Below are 22,677 nucleotides of genomic sequence, written 5' to 3'. Positions count from 1 at the left end.
ATGCGAATCAAGCGAGTAGCGGTTCTGATGCGGCACTCTGTTGGTTTGCGTAGCGCGTTGGCGCCGGCTGCCGGTGCGCCGCGGTTCATCACTTGCTCCGCGCACCAGCGGCCGTGGCGCACCACATCACTTCACTTCACTCTTTCTCTCACGGCTTTAGTTTTAATCGTAGATAAATGCTTTTGGTATCATTTTAAACGCAATATGATTTCCCATCTCCGTCATTCGGGGGGAAAAAATAGATTTTCCCGCGTTCTAAAAACTTATTTCAACTCAAAAATTGCCCCATAAAATTAAAAATGTTCTTTTCCCAAAAGCAAAAAAAAAAAAAAAAAAAAAAAAAAAAAAAAAAAAAAAAAAAAAAAAATGCGACGAATGTGAATATTTTTGAAAAGAACACAATCTTGATGGTCATAGCTTTCAAATGAGACCAAAAACATGAAAATCGGTATTTTCCGAGATATGGCCCGCTAAAAAAGCGTCTAGCCGCCATCTTGGTTCCTGCACGGACCCCACAATGGTTCCCCTTCTAGAGGGGCTTCTTATGACCATAAGAATGATCCCTGAAAGCGGCAATTTCCAATCAAAAAGTGCAGGGTTTTTATGTGTACCCATCGTACTATAAAGCGAGCTTTTTTGGGCTTAAGGACTCGATTTTGGACTTTCTAAACGTAACTACCGTTTTCTTCGCGATAAGTTTCACGGCTTCATGTTTTTCATTCTCAAATCCTTCATCTATGTAACAACCCCATTTCATTATCAATTGGACTGCATTTTGCAATTAGGAACTATGAATTCTGGCTCATCTGAAAAAACACTTATGTGCATAGGGAAACTAATGGCACAAACGTTGTTTTTAGACCGGGCCTGAATTTATAGTTCCAAATTGCAAAATGCAGTCCAATTCATCAGAAAAATAAGAGTGAGATTATTTCATAGATGCCAAGTTATAATTTAAAAATGAATAACTCCCGCCTAAGAAAAAAAATTTGAGGGTAAAAAGCAAAAGAAGAAAAATGATTGGAACTAACTTACGCTTCACAATAAGGATCTTTGTTGTACCCTTTGTAATTTCTCATGTTCAAAGTCATACTGCATACTTGACACTTGAAACATATTTTGTGCCAAATCTGATGGAGAAAAGAAAATACAGTTATATGGGAACAATTCTACAAAAAAAAAGAGAAAAATGCCGAAGTAATTTTCCACCAGTTAAATGCATTAGCACTAAATACTGGAGCTATTTACCTACTCTCCTTACACGGGAAAAATTGGACTGCTGATTTAACAACTTTGTAGCTAAAACGTGGCTGCAATGTTTCAAATGTACATTCTACAATGGTAGAAAGCTAATTTTAACACCCCCCCCCCCCCCCCCAGGTTCAATCAGCATTTTTTTATGGTAAAATCTACATTGAAACATTGCAGTCACTTTTTTTAACTACAAAATTGATAAAACAGAAATTTGATTTTTTACGTGTAGATGTAAGTGTTTCTAGTCTTTCAAAGCAAGGATCCAGATCGAGCTATAAAAGCTGATTTTTCACTGTATCTTACCAGGGGAGGTCTTGTAGTATCACACCTACATTTTGATTCAATTGGGGCCAAGAATTTCTTCATACAAAACTATCTGACCCTTATAATTCCAATGTTGATATAGGCTTCGGAATTTCTAATTTTATTTTTTTTTTAGAAAAAAATTGGCAAAAAAGATCACTTGCTGAAGTTGAAAAATAACACTCTCAACATACCTATCTCCTGAGCGCTGTTAAAACATAGTGGCTTAACGCACCGGGCTCTGGTGGAGAGGTATGGAATTCGGTTGCCGGTTTTACGGAGAGATTTTGATTCTTTCCTGCGTTTGTTTTGTTTCCATTATTTTCTCGATTTCTCACAATTACAGGATTAGCTATCTTATTTAGTTGCTAACACAAGTAAAAGCAAAAAAGAAAAAATGAAGAGTTTGTATGCAGAAGGGCATTTTTATACAAGATACCCGTTTTGAGAAAAACGTATTTGAAGTTTTCAATTCAATCCCACGACCTGCTATGTTAATGATGGGGTAAATTGAGACCACGTTTCTTTTTTTAACGTATATTAGACGGAAAATCGACTAAAGCTATGATTGCGAACTGCTTGGAATCCTTGCAATATGAGAAAATGTAAGCCCTAATAATAATATGCCCTTCTACCGGCAATCTAGTACAGTTACTTAGATACCTAGAGTCAGTCAAACGTCGGGTAGTGTTTTTTTCTATTCTGAGCCCTAATTTCGTTACTGATTGGCTAAATCTGTGTTCTGGACTATATATCTACTAAATATAATCTAAATATAAACTAAATATCTCGTATTTTTGCCTCAGAGGGGAAAATAAAAAGGCAAGCGGAGGAATCCATTCACTTGGATGACTCTAGGGACTCTGAGGGCACCTTTGTTGACCCTACCCCTACTCCGTAAGTCCATAAGTGAGGCAGGACCATGACCAATAAGGAGGACCCCCCCACGAGAAGTTAATGATGAATTCATAAATAGGATCACCAGATCTAGATCCTCATCTAGAAACAGGGCAACCTCTCCAACACCAAAACAGAATTCAACGCAGAATGAACAAAAAAAGAGTGAAGTAGCAATACCAAAAGATAAAGTTAAAAAACCAGGAGTTAAGGAACCAGAACAAATAAACCACCTCCTCCCCCCCCCCCCCGGAAAAACCTACCCTATCTCTAATGTTAAATAAATGTATGGATAATGAACAGGAAGAAAAAAAACCAAAAAACCAGAGATAATCAAAAGGAAATAAACAACAAAACAAGAAACCAGAAGCCAAGGACACAAACTTGGAACAAGGAACAAACACGGGAAAATCAGCCAACAAGAAAAATGAAGAAAACCAAAGCAAGAACATACCAAATCTAGACGAGAAAATTATGAACGAGCTGATAAGCAGAGCTAAGGAAACTTTTGAACTCCTCTTCAATGGAAGAAATGGTCAACAGAAATGAGACGACAGGGACAGAGCGAAATTACATACATAAGACAGTGTAACAATTTACAACATAGGTATTATACATCATGGGAGCAAATTATCCTATGATTGTTCAAAGTAGGAATAATCTGAAATGACATTTGTTCAAATATTCGTGGGATATCCTGTAGATATTCTGAAAAAGTCAGGACATTCGAGGGATAATCGAAATTGTAGGGTATTGATAGGATATTCATGAGCTTTCTACTGCAAGCAGGGTGACTGATCGTTACTAATTTTTAAACTTTCCCAAATAAATCAACAACGATTGCAGCGGGGATGGTGATCGCGCAATGAAAAATCTTATATTAAAAAATACCAGTGATACGCAACAGCGCTTATTCACCACGTAAAAGCAGCAGGGACAGGATAAATCTTGTTGTATTTTACAAGATTTTCTACTTATACCTAAATTTACACACAACATGTTGGATAATTCCCGAGCAACATGCTTTACGGGCAAAACACTGCAGTAAATGCAACTTATCAACAAAAAAATTTAAATTGTTTGTAGAAGGGTGTTCTTGCTTGAAAAGGGCGTCTTACATCTTGACATTTAGAGCCTCACAGAATCATCAGATGATCATAAAACTTTGTGGATATGCCTTCTAGGGTATATAGGTGTTACTAAAATTACTAATTGCCGAAAAAAGGATATATGACACAATATGCCCTTCTACAGGCAAACTCATCAAATGAAAATGGAACAATCACAGGGCTGAAAATAATTATGTGACAACACCCTGGAATCAAACTGCAGGCCTCTCGGCCAGATCACATCCCTTTTGGCTACAATGCAACTATAGTGCTCAAACATGAAAAATGTTCTATAGCCACTTCAGCAAGTGACCCTCTTTGCCAATTTTAGAAACTTTATGAACTGAGCTTTCGGAACCTCTTCTTGAAAATGGTGAAACAAGAATCCAATAGTACCACATCAAGAAAATTTAGTCTGTACCTCAGACCACAGACCCCATGAAGAATTTCTGGCTATGCCATACACAGTGCATTCTATTATCATCATCTGATTAGAGCTAAGTAACTGCTGACTCACACAGCAGCTAATAAAGGACCCCGCACACCTCTTATGGGAAGCTGCACCATGAAGGAATGTTAATTTATTTGGGTCATTCGATTCTCCTCAAGATGCTGATCAAAAGTTATAATTGCGCCAACTTTCTACGATGCACCATTTTCACAAAAACGGCCGAGAAGATTCGATTATTCCGCGATAAAAAGCCAGAAAGATTCCTCATTTCAGTAGGTACTCAATAGAAAAGCGGCTGTGTGTCAACAAGGAAATCAGGGGAACTCCAACGGGCGCATCGAGAGCGGAAGGTACAGATAAGAAGACAGACAGGCGCCACGTTTTCTCCTTATTAACATCGGGCCTGTTCTCAAATCCTTTGTTCTTTTTAATCGTTGTCGCCGAATAATTGAATCTTCTCGGCCGTTTTTTGCGAAAACGGTGCATCGTAGAAAGTTGGCGCAATTATAACTTTTGATTAGCATCTTGAGGAGAATCGTATGACATAAATAAGTACCTTCATGATGCTTTCCCATAAGAGGTGTGCAGGGTCCTTCATTCACGTAGAATACGAGGTCTGTTAGATTAGAAACCGGATTTTGTTCATAACTAGCCCACAATGCGTCCGATTTAGGTTCTCTTGAGCTTTCCTGATAGCTGGAAATATACTTAAGAACGCTACGTTCACAGATTTTGTTTATTTTGATCAGTGTTTATTCTGTGTCATCTTGAATACGAGTAAGTCAGGTGCGTTTTGCGATTTTAGCATGCGATCACTGACAGAGCAAAGATTCAACACTAAATTTTGTTTTCAACTCGGTTTACCTTGTACCGAAACTTTTGGTATATGCTAAGAAAAGTTTACCATGATCATTGTATGAGATGTTCCCACTGTTTTGAATGGGTTAAACGATTCAAAACTGGTCAGGAGTTCGTTAAAGATGAGGAGCGTGGGAATAATCGACCCTCAACGGCGACTGACATTTGTCACGTGGAAGAAATGCAGGCAAAAGTGCTCGAAAATGGTCGTTTCGAGCTTGTTGAACAAAGTCATATTTCTGAAGGCTCTGTACATACAATTTTGATAGAATATGTAGACACGCATCGAGTTTCAGGTACACTTGCCCCTTGATTGTTGTCCTTTGAACGAAAATCCAACCAAATGTCAAATTACCTTTAGCTGCTTGAACGTTCTAACAATGATCCTACATTTTTGGATAGGATAATTTTCGGTGACAATACTTTAGTGTACGGCTACGATATGGAGACGAAACTCCAATCGTCCTTGTGGGTTGAAAAATGTTGTGCAAGACCGAAAAAAGAGAGACAAGTTCGGTCAAACATAAAAATCGCAAAACACCCTTGAGGTTGCCTTACTTCAAGCCACATACCAACGAAGCTAATTACGATTTTTCAAATTTGTGAACGTAGCGTTCTTAAATATATTTTCAGCTATCAGAAAAGCTCAAGAAAACGTAATTTGGACGCATTGTAGGCTAGTTATGACAAAAATCCGGTTTCTAATCTAACAGACCTCGTACATTTCTTCATGCATTCTGATACTTAAAAATAGATTGGTCATCTGTGATTATTTCAATTAAATAACTTCAGAAAGGCGAAAATCCTGGCTCCACGCAGCCCCATTGAAAAAACAATGTCCGCACAACAGGACAAGGCAGAGCACTATTTTAACCATGCAAAAAATCGCATTCTGATGTCTGGTCAGGCAACTTTAAACTTTCAATAGTGGCAGGGGTTTACTAAGGGGGGGCCCAGAATTAGTCCATGGGCAAAACTGAGCTTGGTAAACTACACCACTCACTAATGGGCCTGCAATGTAACACTAAATACCATTCTGTGTCCAACTTCCTATAGGTGTGTTCACTCTAACACATCAACAGACCTGAGTGCTTGAGTGCTCTACTCTTCTGATAACAGCTAGTTAAAGGAATTAGATAATTGTTGATCAGAGTCAAGAGCAAAGACATTGAATCACGTAGACCATGCGTCTGGCTCGGCTTAATACTGGCGGAGCGAAGCAAGTCTCTCAGAGCCCCATGATGGGCGGGCAGGGAAGGGGAGAGAGCGTGTGTCCCAAGCACTCGATGAGACTGCAGAGAGGCAATGGAGAATTCATGCCCGCGCTCGGTTTTTCACAAATATCTCATTAAGAGTCCATTATCAGACAAAATTCCTAGGAAGAAAAATTTTAGAACACATAATTTTACACCCAAATAGCATTCTTTCATTTTTCCCAACTAATTATTAAACGAGGAAAAAAGCCTCACAATCCAACAAAAATTCACTGGAGCCGCCAGGAGCCGCTACTGAGCATGCGCAGATGTACGCAACTGGGACACACGAACTCATCAATGCGGGTCAGTGCCACCACTCATCACATGCGAATATTTAAAAGTTGCTTCGCCTCCCGTAACACAGGATGCACAGTCTACGTGATTCAATGTCTTTGATCAAGAGTGACCGATTTATATGTGTGAACTAGCCTGAAGGTTGCTGAAAAAAATGCAATTCCTTTACATGCCAGACTATGAAGTGAAAAAATACCATTCATGACCTGATACTTAATTTGACGTAGTGTAAACATTCGTTAGGTTCAACGTCTGTGATTTAATGTTATCCAAGAACAACAACATTCTGAAACATGGACTAACTAATGCATTGAGTTGATGAGTCATGAAGCTTACCTTATCCAGACATTTTAATTCTTCGATTGGATACACTGTTTTATCACACCGAGCACACTTCTTGCTCATTTTGAAGGCACCGATGTGGATGCAATGTACAATAATGATAACGAATGATTGAGCAGATAACTGAACTTGGAGAAGATAGGAACTAATAATAAAAAAGGATAACCTACAATCTACATTAACGAACTACATTTACAGATTGAGCGTTTTTGCAGGCAAAGACCCCCTACGAATGAGCAGGCGATCACAGAGCGGGAGTAGCTGGTGGAGCGTGCATGAAGCTCGCTCGGACTCCATGATTATACTCTGTTGCTCTCTCCTCTCCTCTACTCTTTGCACATCACATTATTAGAGTCCCTTTCATAGAGTACAATAGAGTCGCAAAGTACTGGAGCGGCGATGAAGCCAATCCATGAACAGGCGTTTCCGAGCCGCGTGTGCTCCGAAAATAGTGAACCATTTGCGAACCCAACGGCATTTTGTAACACGGCGGCTTATGGAGAAATCAAGAACTGCTTGTGTTTTTTAGGTATTTTATAATTCAATCAGCATTAATTTTTGCAAATTTTGCTATTTAAAGGTAGTCAAAGCCATAATGAATCCATTGATGTATATTACTCCTGGATAATATTCATATTGGGATTTAATTTCTGACTTATACCAAGTGTGAACCAACCGGCATTTCTTATCACGGCGGCTTACGGGAAAAGCAACGACTGCCCGTGTTTTTTCGACATTTTTTAATTCCATCGATATTAATTTGTGCAAATTTTGCTATAATTAGATAGTCAAAGTCATAATGAATCCATTGATGTATATTACTCCTGGATAAAATTCATATAGGAATTTAATTTCTGACTTATACCAAGTGTGAACCAACCGGCATTTTTTTACACGGTGGCTTATGGAGAAATCAACAACTGCTTGTGTTTTTTCGACTTTTTTTAATTCCATCGGTATTAATTTGTGCAAATTTTGCTTGAAATAGATATTCAAAGCCATAATGAATCCATTAATGTATGTTACTCCGAGATAATATTCATATATGGACTCAATTTCAGACTTATTACCGGCCTACTTATTTTAGCTGGTTCAGTGTGTGTCTAGCCGACGAACGGAGCCGAGTCGGGACTGTCGGGAGTGGGGAGCGCTGAGCGCGAGTCTCTGCGTATGCGTCATCGCTAGTCGCCGCACACTGGTCTCCGGAGAACTGGACAAAACAGCCTCGAAAAGTGACTTCATCGGCGATCCAGTACTTTGCGACTCTATTGTACTCTATGGTCCCTTTATACCCAGAGTTACGACAACTCACTTTTGGTTGGGCCAGGATTGGGCTGAAAGTGGCCTAAAAAAAAATCCAATTCTGATTGGTTCTCGCTCATGGAGGCCGAAACTAGTGCACCAAGATGGCGGTACCTCGAATGTGAACAAGAATAATGAAAATATTACCTAATTGTGGTTTATCAAGAGTAAATTGTTATTTCCATCGGTCTAAAATGAAAATAGATTAAGAAATTATTCACAAACCAATCTAATTTTCGTTTTAATTGATCAATTTGTTGATGTTGTTGTTTTTGTGTGACAGACATCGCAGGATTCCTGATCCTTATCCCTCAATATCGTTCGTTTGAGTGCACTAGTTTCGGCCTCCATGGCCAGCCAAGGTCGGCTGCCAGTCAGCTGATAATCGAGTTGTCGTTACTCTGGGTATAAAGGGACTCTAGACAAAACAGCCTCGAAAAGTGACTTCATCGGCGATCCAGTACTTTGCGACTCTATTGTACTCTATGATGTAGGCCTAGTCTGAGAGACTTGCTTCGCTCCGCCAATAGTACGAAACCGAGCCGGACGCACGGTCCACGTGATTCAATAATAAAATATTGTCTTTGCATTTTGCTTTGCATGGACTAAGGATCGTGGACCGCTGTGGCGTTAGTTCACCGCACCCTCTGCCAGGCTCGCTGCAGTCGCGCGGTAACGGTTTTTAACACGGGTTTAAATTGGGAGTCGGGGGTCCTTATTTATTCTCTTGGTCCATGGCAAGGTCGTGATGAAAGAGGGACGCAACCCCTCATCAGCTGATTCTCATTTACAATCATTACCACGATACTGGAGGATTATCTCAGTTTAGTCTTCAGTGTTTTGCATTGTTACTGCTCACTTTTACCAGTTTAGTGACGGCCGTTTAATTCACCCTTGGCGTGCCATCAGTGCCGAAGGCAGCTAAAGCACCAAAACCACTGACTTCAGTGAATGAATTAAAACATTACAGAGGAATCACCTCTCCAAATCGTGTACTTTCTGACTGAGTGGCTCTAATCTAATCCTCTTGAAATCTTGCCTGATCAGAGGGTGTCCGTGAGATTTTGCATCTAATTCCCCGCCTTTAAGTTCTCTTTCGTTACACTCTATTTAGTTCACGTTCTTTCCAAAGATGATAATTCTTTGAGCATGTTTATAATCTAGGACTGTTACTATGAGTGACACCTACCAAAACAGCTCCTCCAACATTGATAGGCATCTGGCACTGCGATCTTCCTCAGTGCCCTCATCATGTCTCCGAAACAATCAGGATGGAAATTTTAGAGGAGCATCGATTGTCAGGAACGTATCTTTTCCTGCTGATGAAAGTCAAATTGTCTCGGGCTTTCTTGAACCTGCCAACCCATGGGAATATGGTAAGTTACAGCGTGATTATCATTGTGTGGTCACAAAGTCTTCTTTATCAGGAGTGCCGCCTTTAAAATGTTGTTTCATCTGCAAAGCTATGCTGCAATGAAGGTGATTTGTCGAGGTATCTGACGTGGTCAAATTGGCATGTGATATATCGTATCAACTATGTTCAGACAAAATACGGAGTACTCGTATCTAAAAGCAGGAGAAGTGAAGCTGCTCTGGTGCCGTGTGCCTGTGTGATGTGTACTGAGCGAGGTAATTGATGCAGAGCAATTAAGAATTTGAATATAACTTTTCCTCTTGATTTTTGCACATTTCTTGTTCTAACTTGTTTAAATGCCTCACATAGTATGCAATAAAGGTGGGATGGTGATTTTTCATGGTGAATCTACTTTGGCTTGGTATCAAGCAAGTATCTTAGATGAAGTTAGTTTTTCTGTTGCTCATGGTGGTCCTACCAGTCCAAACAGGCTGGGACAGTCCTAGATGATTGTTATTCCCAAATGAGATTAATCGGGCAATGACGGAGAAAAAATAACGAAGCTGGAGAAATATATGTGGGCAAGTGAATTTGAGCAAGAATCAACCTAGAGTGCTTTGGTTCAGCAATTTTATTTAGTTCCTGGCCTTCATTTGAACTTCAAACTTGTCCCCATTTTGCCGACGATCGTCCAGCCAATCGGAGAGTGGCTTCATTTTTTGCTCCTAGTCCTTTGTTTCTATGTCTCTGATTACGTCACTCTGCGTATATTTGAATTTTTAGTCTAAAAGACAACAAATGACCTTACGCAGGAGCTTGAGGAATCATTCCAAATCACGAATTTGGGAATATTCAAAGAAATGAAAGTAAGATCCTTGTCAGGATAAAGCTGGCACCTGACATAGTTATCGATTTCAATATCAAGTGTTAGGATTTCTTCTGAAAAGGATCTTGCTTTCATTTCTCTGTAATTCACCAATTTTCGGCATAGAGTAATTCTTTAAGCTCATGTGCTGGGACTTCTATTCAGATTTGGCTCGAAATTTAAAATCTGCCTAAATTTTGGACCTACTTGACCGACGTAAGAATTGCACAGTGAGACCACGCCATCAAACCGTTGCTAATCACCCTCATAACTAAATAATCTATACTTATGATCTACCAACCACCCATAAAACAGTACCAGCAACTTTTGTCGATGATACGGGATATCTAGCCTCTCACTCCAATCTGGAAATTGTATCCGCTAGACTGCAGATAGCAATGAATGCTCTCCATCAGTGGAGCACAATCTGGCGAATCAATTTCAACCCAAAAAAGTCAGTCATGATATGCTTTACCCTCCGCACAGGCATTCTTCCACCTGTTCTATTAAGTGGAGTTACAATCCCCCAAAAAAAGTCTGCTGAGTACCTTGGGCTACATCTTGACCCACGGCTCACATGGAGAGCCCATTTAATTGCCAAACACAAACAACTCAATTTCCTATTTAGGCAATATAAATGGATATTTGCCAGCAAACTTCCGACATCATCAAAGTTAATTCTCTACAAAACAATCATCCGCCCAGTTTGGTCCTATGGTTGCCAGATATGTTGCACGGTTGCACAACCGCCAATTCTAACCTCAAGCTAATCCAAACCGCCCAAAACAAATTTCTGCGACTGCTAACAAATTGCCACATCTACCATTTTATTGATGTAATCCATGCGAATTCCCAGATTCCATTTGTGAAACAGTACGTCCAAACCAGGACACATCATCACTGCCTCAGACTCGCTAATCATCAAAATCATCTTGCCTTGTCAATATCAGACAACAGCACAATCCCAAGGCGACTAAAAAGGAATCATATTCTCAACATATTCTTCGCCGCTGACACTGGAGATCTGTAGCTACCTACAACTCATCTATCAAGAAAACTTCTCGCCACCAAACTGGCGACACTGTCCAAAAGAACAACCTAGCATACTTCATACAACCTCCACAAGTTCAAATCGTTTAATACTCCGATCAACGACATTGACTCAGCACCAGCGTTGAAATCTAATCAAAATGATTCAAATTAACTTCTGCCCCGCTCAGGACCATTAGAGTACCTTTACAGACAGAGTATGGCCATTCGTATCTTTTTACTACAGGAAAACTGTTCCGCTTTTTGATTGGCCAACGAGTTTTTAGGCTTCAGCGGCTCACCGTAACATCGATGAGAAGCTAAATTTGACAAAAATTTCAATTATGCGGCGGTAACAATTTAAACGAGCATATCTACGAATAGCACACGAAAAACACATGAAAACATTGTTAAATTGCCTTTCACCTTTATCACAGGATGATGTAAGATGTGCATAACCTCACACCGAGTCACACCGCAATCACACGCTGAATGTGGGAGCTGAATGTGGCTTGAATGTGGAAGTCATCGGCCCGATGGCTGAATTTTGCGCGTGACGCACAAAATTCAGCAACGATTCTCAGCAACCGTCGGACCAATTTTGAATTTGTCTGAACTATTCGAGTAGATTTGATACACATCTGGATGTAAATGACTCGAATTTGCTAAATTTCAGCCGTTGGGCGATGACTGTTGACTAGAGTGCCTTTATAGACAAGAGTATGGCCATTCGTATCTTTTTTCTACAGGAAAACTGTTCCGCTTTTTGATTGGTCAACGAGTTTTTAGGCTTCATGATGCTCTAAGGGCCGTAAATAAATAAACAAGATGGTGGCTCACCGTAACATCGATGAGAAGCTAAATTTGACAAAAATTTCAATTATGCGGCAGTAACAATTTAAACGAGCATATCTACGAATAGCACACGAAAAACACATGAAAACAGTAGCTACGTTTATGCGAGGCTCGAAACCGGGGTTTCACGAAACCCGAGTTGGTAATGCAAGTTTCCTCCGTCGGGTTTATGCGGGCGCTGTAACCCGACTTCCGCGGGAAATCAAACTTTCCGATTTTGGCGCTGTTTATGCGCATATTTTCGATTGAACTTGAATTTCATGTTGGCGCCATTTTCACAAGCTATACTTCATTTTTCCACTATGAATTGATTCAATAAATTCCTGTGTATTCATCCTGTGTATGTTCAATTTTTCCACAATATATAAGCGGAGGCTTCATCTTCACTAGAAAAGCCTTTACTGACTTTCTGAGCAACAGTTGGAAAAATGACAGTAGATGTTTAATCATTTTACGTTCATCTTTAAAATTGAACTAGCTGCTTCAGCTCGCTACGCTCGCTTGCGCCGCTAGCCGGTGGCTTCGCCCCCTGGACCCCCAGTCACTCGCTCCGCGAGTGAATGTTGGCTCGCTTCGCGAGCCAAATTTTGCTACTACGAGTAATTAGAGGACTTCCAGGAAAATTTTAAATGATAAAAAAATGATAAATTCAAAAACAAAGAATAAGAAACTGATAATGATAACCACCTACTTCTAGAAAAAGAAACATCTTTGAAAAATAAAAAACACTCCTTGAAAAGAAAATCAAAACACTTTGTGAAAATTTAACGGTGCGAAAGGGTGAACATTAATCACAGATTCTCTTGGAAGAACACACGAGCTGCTGTAAAAAAGTTAATTATTAATAAAACCTGTGCTGCCGTAAAAAGGAAAATTATCTTCTGAAAAATACACATCAAAATTAAGTAATTTTCATGTAAAAAAAAACTATAATGATAAAATCATGAAAGCAAAACTCTAGACGCACTACTGAGAAACCTGGACAAACCGAAAACTGATTATGAGCAATTCGACGGAGGAAATGCGTAGTAGGTGTTCCGAGTCAGACGGCATAAGAAAGGGAGTGATACTGACAAAGGACCCATGCCAGAGCAGAAGGGTGACACGTACTAACGGCAGATAGGGATGGGTTTACCTGGAGAGGGAAACGGAAAATCAGAGGGTGGGAGGTCCCCCAATCTTATGACTCGTCCAGCGGCAAAGACGAAAATATTTCGTTATCAAATCGAGGTAAATTTTGCAACGTCGGTCGCGCAAATTGAAAAACTAAGGAATGTTGGCACGTCTACAGCCTAAAAGCTTTCATTCAAAACGAATCCGAGCAAAATCGGTATAGTAGTTTCCGAGATCGAATTAGCACAAACTGTACAACGTCAAAAACGCAAGCATGTCGTTATCAAATCGAGGTAAATTTTGCAACGTCGGTCGTGCAAATCGAAAAACTAAGGAATGTTGGCACGTCTACAGCCTAAGAGCTTTCATTTAAAACAAATCCGAGCAAAATCGGTCCAGTAGTTTCCGAGATCGAATTAGCACAAACTGTCCAACGTCAAAAACGCAAGCATGTCGTTATCAAATCGAGGTAAATTTTGCAACGTCGGTCGTGCAAATCGAAAAACTAAGGAATGTTGGCACGTCTACAGCCTAAGAGCTTTCATTTAAAACAAATCCGAGCAAAATCGGTCCAGTAGTTTCCGAGATCGAATTAGCACAAACTGTCCAACGTCAAAAACGCAAGCATGTCGTTACCAAATCGAGGTAAATTTTGCAACGTCGGTCGCGCAAATCGAAAAATCAAGGGATGTTGGCACGTCTACAGCCTAAGAGCTTTCATTTAAAACAAATCCGAGGAAAATCGGTCCAGTAGTTTCCGAGATCGAATTAGCACAAACTGTTGGAGGCCAAAAAAGGCCTTAGGATATTAAATATATAGATGAATGCCTAATCTCAACAACCCTCCAAATCATGCTCGAGCTTATATTCTGAGTTCAGATAAATTGATTCAATAAATTATTAGGTATTACTCTTTTATCCTGTGTATGTTCAATTTTTCCACAATATATAAGCGGAGGCTTCATCTTCACTAGAAAAGCCTTTACTGACTTTCTGAGCAACAGTTGTAAAAATGACAGTGGATGTTTAATCATTTTACGTTCATCTTTAAAATTGAATGAATACCTAATCTCAACAACCCTCCAAATCATGCTCGAGCTTATATTCTGAGTTCAGAAAAGTTGCCATCATAGGTAATTTCAGTGATGTTAAAACTAATTGTGGCAGGCGCAGAAATTCATCATGTTGTTTATTGAGCTTCTAAAGATCTGACAATAGGTAGATATAGGCATTGAAATTGTAGGAGTGCTAATCCAGTAAAGCACCACACCTTCACTCCATGGTGTCGTAGAGATTGTATGTCTGCCATTATTGTAGTGAAACAAATAACTAATCGGGAATACTTATGGGAATACCTCCTTCAAGATATGATCAAAATAAACAGATATTGATAGGTCAACAATGTATCGCTGAAGCAGAAGCGTCTAAATCCTCTTGAGGCAACGGACGGTGACAATCTTAACAAACTGATGACGCTTCACAAATTTTAAATTTCCACATTCCCAGAGACACGCGCTGAAATCCTGTTTCTCACCCCTCTTTCCCACTGCTCTCCGAGTCCATGAGCAAGACAGGAAGAAAATAGGCAAGCTACGTACTACTGTTTGCCTACCTATGTGTTTTTTTTCTTAAACGTAATTTTCAAAGGTGACTCATGTAAAGAGCAACTGACAAACAAGATTTCAGAAAATGCCATTGCATTTCACTGACCTAAGGCACAAACCCAACCTTACCATTGATATTCTTTCGCTTAGACTGTATATTATTCTCCCATTGAGATTCGATATGAGCTCAATTCAAGAATGCTTTTGAATTTAATTATTCGGGTAGATTGGAATCTGGAGCTCTCAGTCTATCTGTAAAGCGCATTTACTAACATTCACTGCTGTCACAAGATATTTTCGCACAGGCAGAGCCACTTTCCACAGTTGATGCATCTCTAACGCCAAAGCTCAATTATGACAAGTGGTTCAACGACCAAAAATTGTTACACGCCTCAATAAAAACCTTATTCTTATCTCAAATTGAAAATCTTGGATCACAGAGCACTCACCGAAGAATCTCCTTCCTTCTGCATCAGTATGAGAAGAGTGACGATACTTTGGAGCAATAACTTTGAACTAGTTTCAATAAATGATGGCTTCAGAATTTGAGTCGTCATTTACAAGAGATTGGATCAAAGAAATAAGTCAGCAGGTCACGGTTGTGGCTGGTCTCTCACTTTCAGTAGGACAACCAGGAAATAGATACATGGATACCACACAAATTCAAGAGCTACACAGCTCTGATTGGATCAGATTTTAGATTTAATCGGTAGAATGAAATGAAAAAATTCGGTGCACTACTTAAAGGGAAGCAGGGTGCCTTATCTTGAAATCCTAGGCAAATCGTGTGGATACAGTAAAAAAGGGTGCCTTATCTTGAAATCCTAGGCAAATCGTATGGATACAGTAAAAAAGTTCTCCGCAGATGATGAACTGGTAGGTAAGGCTATTACTCAATTGTAGCCTGTAAAGCTCATTGCTTGCTTTGCTTCTGTAGTCATAAAATGTCATAAAATGTTGATTAGAGTTGCAAGAATTATCTGAAAAAGTAGTAATAAGCCTGGATTCCATCTGACACTAAACATCTTCACTAGAAAATAACGCCCTACGTTTAGCTAAATAAGGATAAATAAGCCACATATAACTGAAGGAATCACGTAAAAGTGCTTAAGCAACAATTATAGTAAAATTATGATTGTTAAAAATGTTGAATAATGGCAAAATTAAAGCTTAATCGTGGGATAAGCACCAGTTGTTTACGAACGTTATGATAATGAATCCGCCTTATTGCCGATCGCGCACCTGAAAATCGCATTTGAAGTCGAATTTCAACTAATTTCAACCTCCGGTTCGTTTATGCGGAGTGCGAAAACCTAGTCTCTAGTGTAAAATAAGGTTTCAAACACAAATTTCGGAAACCTACATTTCGTTAGTTCCGTATCGTTTATGCCGTGATTTGAACCTTGGTTTCAAACTCAGGTTTCGATTGAAGTTAGGTTATGAGGCTCGCATAAACATAGCTATAGCTATTGAACCAGCTAAGTAGGCCGGTAATAAGTCTGAAATTGAGTCCATAGATGAATATTATCCAGGAGTAACATACATTAATCGATTCGTTATGGCTTTGAATATCTATTTAAAGCAAAATTTGCACAAATTAATATAGATGGAATTTAGAAAAGCCGAAAAAACACAAGCAGTCGTTGATTTCTCCATAAGTCACCGTGTTAAAAAATGCCGGTTGGTTCACACCGGGTGTCTGCAGGTCTGGAAAACCGGGAAAAATCAGGGAATTTGATCACAGTCTGGAAAACCGGGAAAAGTCAGGGAATTCGATCAAAAACCGGTGAAAGTCAGGGAATTTTCGCAATTCGAACATTTCGCGGCTATTTTTGCTCGTCACTGCCGAATTGGCCGAGTAGCGCGCTCGCGTGGCTGATAATGTAAACTGCTCTGTTCAACCAGTTTGCAACACGGCCGCTAGGTTCACTAATGTGTGTTCGCTAACTTTAAAGATCGAATCGATCTGCCCTATTTAATTTATCTACTTAATTCATGCCAAATGGCAAGATAGACTAAATAAACTTGAATGAAGTTAACTTGCTAACAGCAGAAAATTACAGTAAATAATGATAGGAAACTAAGTGCCCCAGTTTTGAGCAGATGGTTAATCAATTTTTTCAACAAGTTAGGAAATTTTATGAAAGTGCTAGAATTTTAGTTTTTCTTTAACTGAGTAAAGAAATATTCAATGTCAACTGCATTTTGCATGAAAGTTTTCTGGCTCTTAAATCAACATGTTCACAACTGGTGCATCCACCCTGTAGAAATATTATTGGTGGATTATATTCTAACAAGCCAACGCTTGTTGAGTATAAGACAAATTCAATACCAACAATAGGTTCTGGAATCCATTGAATTAATTGACCTTAAAAAAAAAAAAAAAAAAAAAAAAAAAATCCTGAATCAAGCAAATTTATCTAAAATCGAGAAGAGACTCGTATTTCCTCTTGATTATAGCGAAATCTACCTGAGTTAGGCACATATACAACTCTTGTTTTATATTTTAAGAAAAAGAGACTTGTATTTTCAGGGCACTAAGTAATATGCCAATATTTATGAAACCACCAGGGTGAACTATAGTTTGAATTTTCAAAAATATACGGGGCAATATGTCACAAAGAGAGCGTAGTAGAGCTTAAACATTTTTTGAAGGTGAATTTTAGTCTGAGTATACCATTTTGGAATTAGCTTAATTTTGAGTATTTAGGATCTCGTTCCTTTCAAAAGTATTACTCAACTCCTTCCAACTCCATATGGTAATTCAGAATATGACTTTACGGGGTCATTCCTAAGGATAGTTTTTTTTTAATATTTTCTAACTAGTTCATCGTATGGCTAAACCCAAAAAGTCAGGGAATTTTGTCATTTTTTGTCATGGTAAACCTGGAATCGTCAGGGAATTTCATTTTGAAAATCTTGTAGACACCCTGTCACACTTGGTATAAGTCAGAAATTAAATCCCTTTATGAATATTCTCCAGGATTAATATACATCAATGGATTCATTATGGCTTTGACTATCTAATTATAGCAAAATGTGCACAAATTAATATCGATTGAATCAAAAAATGTCGAAAAATCACAGGCAGTCGTTGCTTTTCCCGTAAGCCGCCGTGATAAGAAATGCCGGTTGGTTCACACTTTGTATGAGTCAGAAATTAAATCCCAATATGAATATTATCCAGGAGTAATATACATCAATAGATTCATTATGGCTTTGACTACCTTTCAATAGCAAAATTTGCAAAAATTATTGCTGATTGAATTATAAAATGTCGAAAAAACACAAGCAGTTCTTCATCTCTCCACAAGCCGTCGTGTTACAAAATGCCGTTGGGTTCACACTTTTCGGAGCACACACGGCTCGGAAACGCCTGTTCATGGATTGGCTTCATCGGCGCTCCAGTACATTGCGACTCTATTAGCTATGTTTATGCCAGCCTCTTAACCTAACTTCAATCGAAACCTGAGTTTGAAACCAAGGTTCAAATCACGGCATAAACGATACGGAACTAACGAAATGTAGGTTTCCGAAATTTGTGTTTGAAACCTTATTTTACACTAAAGACTAGGTTTTCGCACTCCGCATAAACGAACCGGAGGTTGAAATTAGTTGAAATTCGACTTCAAATGCGATTTTCAGGTGCGCGATCGGCAATATGGCGGATTTATTATCATAACGTTCGTAAACAACTGGTGCTTATCCCACGATTTAGCTTTAATTTTGCCATCATTCAACATTTTTTACAATCATAATTTTACTATAATTGTTGCTTAAGCACTTTTACGTGATTCCTTCAGTTATATGTGGCTTACTTATCCTTATTTAGCTAAACGTAGGACGTTATTTTCTAGTGAAGGTGTTTAGTGTCAGATGGAATCCAGGCTTATTACTGCTTTTTCAGATTATTCTTGCAACTCTAATCAACATTTTATGCCTACAGAAGCAAAGCAAGCAAAGAGCTTTACAGGCTACAATTGAGTAATAGCCTTACCTACCAGTTCATCATCTGCGGAGAACTTTTTTACTGTATCCGCACGATTTGCCTAGGATTTCAAGATAAGGCACCCTGCTTCCCTTTAAGTAGTGCACCGAATTTTTTCATTTCAATCTACCGATTAAATCTAAAATCTGATCCAATCAGAGCTGCATAGCTCTTAAATTTGTGTGTTATCCGTGTATCTATTTCCTGGTTGTCCTACTGGAAGAGTGACTCCAGCCACAACCGTGACCTGCTGACTTATTTCTTTGATCCAATCTCTAGTAAATGATGACTCAAATTCTGAAGCCATCATTTATTGAAACTAGTTCAAAGTTATTGCTCCAAAGTATCGTCACTCTTCTCATACTGATGCAGAAGGAAGGAGATTCTTCGGTGAGTGCTCTGTGATCCAAGATTTTCAATTTGAGATAAGAATAAGGTTTTTATTGAGGCGTGTAACAATTTTTGGTCGTTGAACCACTTGTCATAATTGAGCTTTGGCGTTAGAGATGCATCAACTGTGGAAAGTGGCTCTGCCTGTGCGAAAATATCTTGTGACAGCAGTGAATGTTAGTAAATGCGCTTTACAGATAGACTGAGAGCTCCAGATTCCAATCTACCCGAATAATTAAATTCAAAAGCATTCTTGAATTGAGTTCATATCGAATCTCAGTGGGAGAATAATATACAGTCTAAGCGAAAGAATATCAATGGTAAGGTTGGGTTTGTGTCTTAGGTTAGTGAAATGCAATGGCAGGTTCTGAAATCTTGTTTTTCAGTTGCTCTTTACATGAGTCACCTTTGAAAATCAAGTTTAAGAAAAACACATATAGGTAGGCAAACAGTGGTAGGTAGCTTGCCTATTTTCTTCCTGTCTTGCTCATGGACTCGGAGAGCAGTCGGAAAGAGGGGTGAGAAACAGGATTTCAGCGCGTGTCTCTGGGAATGTGGAAATTCAAAATTTGTGAAGCGTCACCAGTTTGTTGAGATTGTCACCGTCCGTTGCCTCAAGAGGATTTAGACGCTTCTGCTTCAGCGATACATTGTTGACCTATCAATATCTGTTTATTTTGATCATATCTTGAAGGAGGAATTCCCATAAGTATATCCCGATTCTTTATTTGTTTCACTACAATAATGGCAGACATACAATCTTTACAACAGCATGGAGTGAAGGTGCGGTGCTTTGCTTGCGGATTAGCACTCCTACACTTTCAATGCCTATATCTACCTATTGTAAGATCATTTGAAGCTCAATAAACAATATGATGAATTTCTGCGCCTGCCACAATTATTTTTAACATCACTAAAATTACCTATGGCAACTTTTCTGAACTCAGAATATAAGCTCGAGCATGATTTGGAGGGTTGTTGAGATTAGGTGTTCATTCAATTTTAAAGATGAACGTAAAATGATTAAACATCTACTGTCATTTTTCCAACTGTTGCTCAGAAAGTCAGTAAAGGCTTTTCTAGTGAAGATGAAGCCTCCGCTTATATATTGTGGAAAAATTGAACATACACAGGATAAAGGAGTGATACCTAATAATTTATTGAATCAATTCAAAGTGGAAAAATGAAGTATAGCTTGTGAAAATGGCGCCAACATGAAATTCAAGTTCAATCGAAAATATGCGCATAAACAGCGCCAAAATCGGAAAGTTTGATTTCCCGCGAAAGTCGGGTTACAGCGCCCGCATAAACCCGACGGAGGAAACTTGCATTACAAACTCGGGTTTCGTGAAACCCCGGTTTCGAGCCTCGCATAAACGTAGCTTATTGTACTCTATGCTCAGGACCCAATGTTCTACTCTGAACCTCACTCCAATTCCATGGAGGGCCAATGCCCTCACAGACCTGCTTAGTGGGTCACCAGACTCTTGAGTCATCCGCTGCTGAATCCAGCGCTGCTGGCAAGGACTCACACACACGCTATTATCCCGCTATCTCTCCGGAGGCCGATTGAGCACGCAGCTCAGATTGCCTGCAACTAAGCCCACGGGCGAATCGACAATAACTATAGTGCGTGCAAACCTATTAGACAGAATAAAAATTCGGGCGTTTTCGGGCGAGCCGAGAATTGCAACGTCGGATCCCGGCGAGGAGCCGCTGGGTCAGCGCTGAGCTCACCGGGGTATTGTTCCCATTGTGTCCACGCCGGGCCGCTACCTGGCGGCCGGACCCTTAGACGAGTTGTTAAAGTCAGAAGTGCAACCGCTGAGTTATCCGCTGAGTGGCTGAGCTCAGCCGAAGTGTCGTCAAACGTTTTCTGAGTTATCCGCTGAGGTAAGCAAAGGCCGCCATCTTCTCAGCAAAATCGCTCAGCGCTCAGCTTGCTTCAGGTGCGTTGTTAAATTACTTTTACTGCCCAACAAAAATGGCCGAATCTCAGCAGGATTGACGTCATCTCAAGGACGACGTCAGCTCAACAGACGGGAGAAAATAGGTGCGTTGTTAAATTACTTTTGCTGCCCAACAAAAATGGCCGAATCTTAGCAGGATTGACGTCATCTCAACGACGACGTCAGCTCAACAGACGGGAGAAAAACGAGGTATCGTTGTCAAATTCCCGTTGGATTCCGCGGATTTGGAGGTTCTGTAGGTTCCTCTCTTGGAATATAAGCCAATAAACCATCAGATTTGGAGGTTAAGTTTTGTTGATATTTAAGATTTTAACATTTAAAAATCTTATTAACACCCAAATTATTCCGAAATTGACGCAATAAACGATTTTAAGCAATTGCAAGTCAGTCTGGTGACGAGCATGTGGCGAAGAAGTGCAAAAAAATGGCGGTTATGAATGTAAACAATAACATAACGACAATCCAGAGCCGTCTTTTATTTCGTCTACAGAATTCTTCGCGGACCGCGGACGATCGGTGATTTTAGGTGCGTTGTTAAATTACTTATGCTGCCCAACAAAAATGGCCGAATCTCAGCAGGATTGACGTCATCTCAACGACGACGTCAACTCAACAGACTGGAGAAAATCGAGGTGTCGTTGTTAAATTCCCGTCGGATTCTGCGGATTTGGAGGTTAAGTTTTATTGAAATTTAATATTTTTAACATTTAAAAATCTTATTAACACCCACATTATTACGAAATTGACGCAATAAACGATTATAAGCAATTGCAAGTCAGTCTGGTGACGAACATGTGGCGAAGAAGTGCGAAAAAATGCCGGTTATGGATGTAAACAATAACATAACAACAATCCAGCAAACTCGGCAGCGGTCCACAGCAGCCAAAAACCTCGCTGAGCTGTTGGGCAGTTCGCTGAGCAGCCATCTTGGAAAACGGGTAAATCCACCAGAATTTACCAACGCTTTCGTTGAGCTCAACGCTCAGCGGGTAATTTTCGTTGGGCAGTTGTGGACTTTAACAACGCATCTTTTTTTCGTAGATACTTCAGAGAGCCAATCACAGCGAGGTAGGTGTTAACAGCGCGGACCGCTGGAGGGCGCCACTGCATTTTGTTTATGTGTACCTGATTCTGATAATACTGGGTGTGAATGAAGCTAATCAACCTTGGTGAAGCATCTAATAAAAACTTTCTTAGGAGTGCTCGATAAAAAGTTTCGAAAACGAAATAAGAAATTTGGGCATAAATGCCAACACATTTCAAATGACAACCAATAAATGAATAAAACCGTAATTATTGGATAGTTATAAAATCCTGAATTGTTTCAACAGATATGAAAGTTCGAAGATCATGGGTCAAAATAAAAATAGAGACTAAATAGGATTGACAAATGACAAAATAGAAGGGCACGTGAAGAAGACAGAAGAAGATGATATTGTCGAG

The 22,677-nt window shown here is 39.5% G+C and overlaps 2 protein-coding genes across 5 annotated transcripts in view; one reads left to right on the top strand and one right to left on the bottom strand.

Moving 5' to 3' along the window:
- The window catches only part of LOC109040615 (LIM and SH3 domain protein F42H10.3), a 165,321-nt gene extending 158,282 nt beyond the window's left edge, over positions 1 to 7,039 (bottom strand). The window contains exons 1-2 of one of the 3 annotated variants that reach the window (XM_072297269.1): positions 6,759 to 7,039; positions 1,036 to 1,130 (exon numbers count right to left, since the gene is read on the bottom strand). In XM_072297269.1, the coding sequence (XP_072153370.1) occupies positions 1,036 to 1,130; positions 6,759 to 6,827 (164 nt within the window). In that variant the 5' untranslated portion in view covers positions 6,828 to 7,039. Of the gene's footprint in view, positions 1 to 1,035; positions 1,131 to 6,628; positions 6,674 to 6,758 lie in introns of those variants that run through there. The other 2 variants (XM_072297267.1, XM_072297268.1) reach the window with 2 other exon arrangements.
- A 1,740-nt stretch (positions 7,040 to 8,779) lies between these two features.
- The window catches only part of LOC109037801 (uncharacterized), a 171,976-nt gene continuing 158,078 nt past the window's right edge, over positions 8,780 to 22,677 (top strand). Inside the window, exon 1 of one of the 2 annotated variants that reach the window (XM_072297258.1) lies at positions 8,780 to 9,442. In XM_072297258.1, the coding sequence (XP_072153359.1) occupies positions 9,241 to 9,442 (202 nt within the window). In that variant the 5' untranslated portion in view covers positions 8,780 to 9,240. The remainder of the gene's footprint in view (positions 9,443 to 22,677) is intronic. The other variant, XM_072297257.1, reaches the window with a different exon arrangement.

The sequence above is a fragment of the Bemisia tabaci genome, chromosome 2, assembly GCF_918797505.1.
Source record: "Bemisia tabaci chromosome 2, PGI_BMITA_v3".
Classification (NCBI taxonomy): domain Eukaryota; kingdom Metazoa; phylum Arthropoda; class Insecta; order Hemiptera; family Aleyrodidae; genus Bemisia; species Bemisia tabaci.
This window is presented reverse-complemented; position numbering and strand designations above follow the sequence as displayed.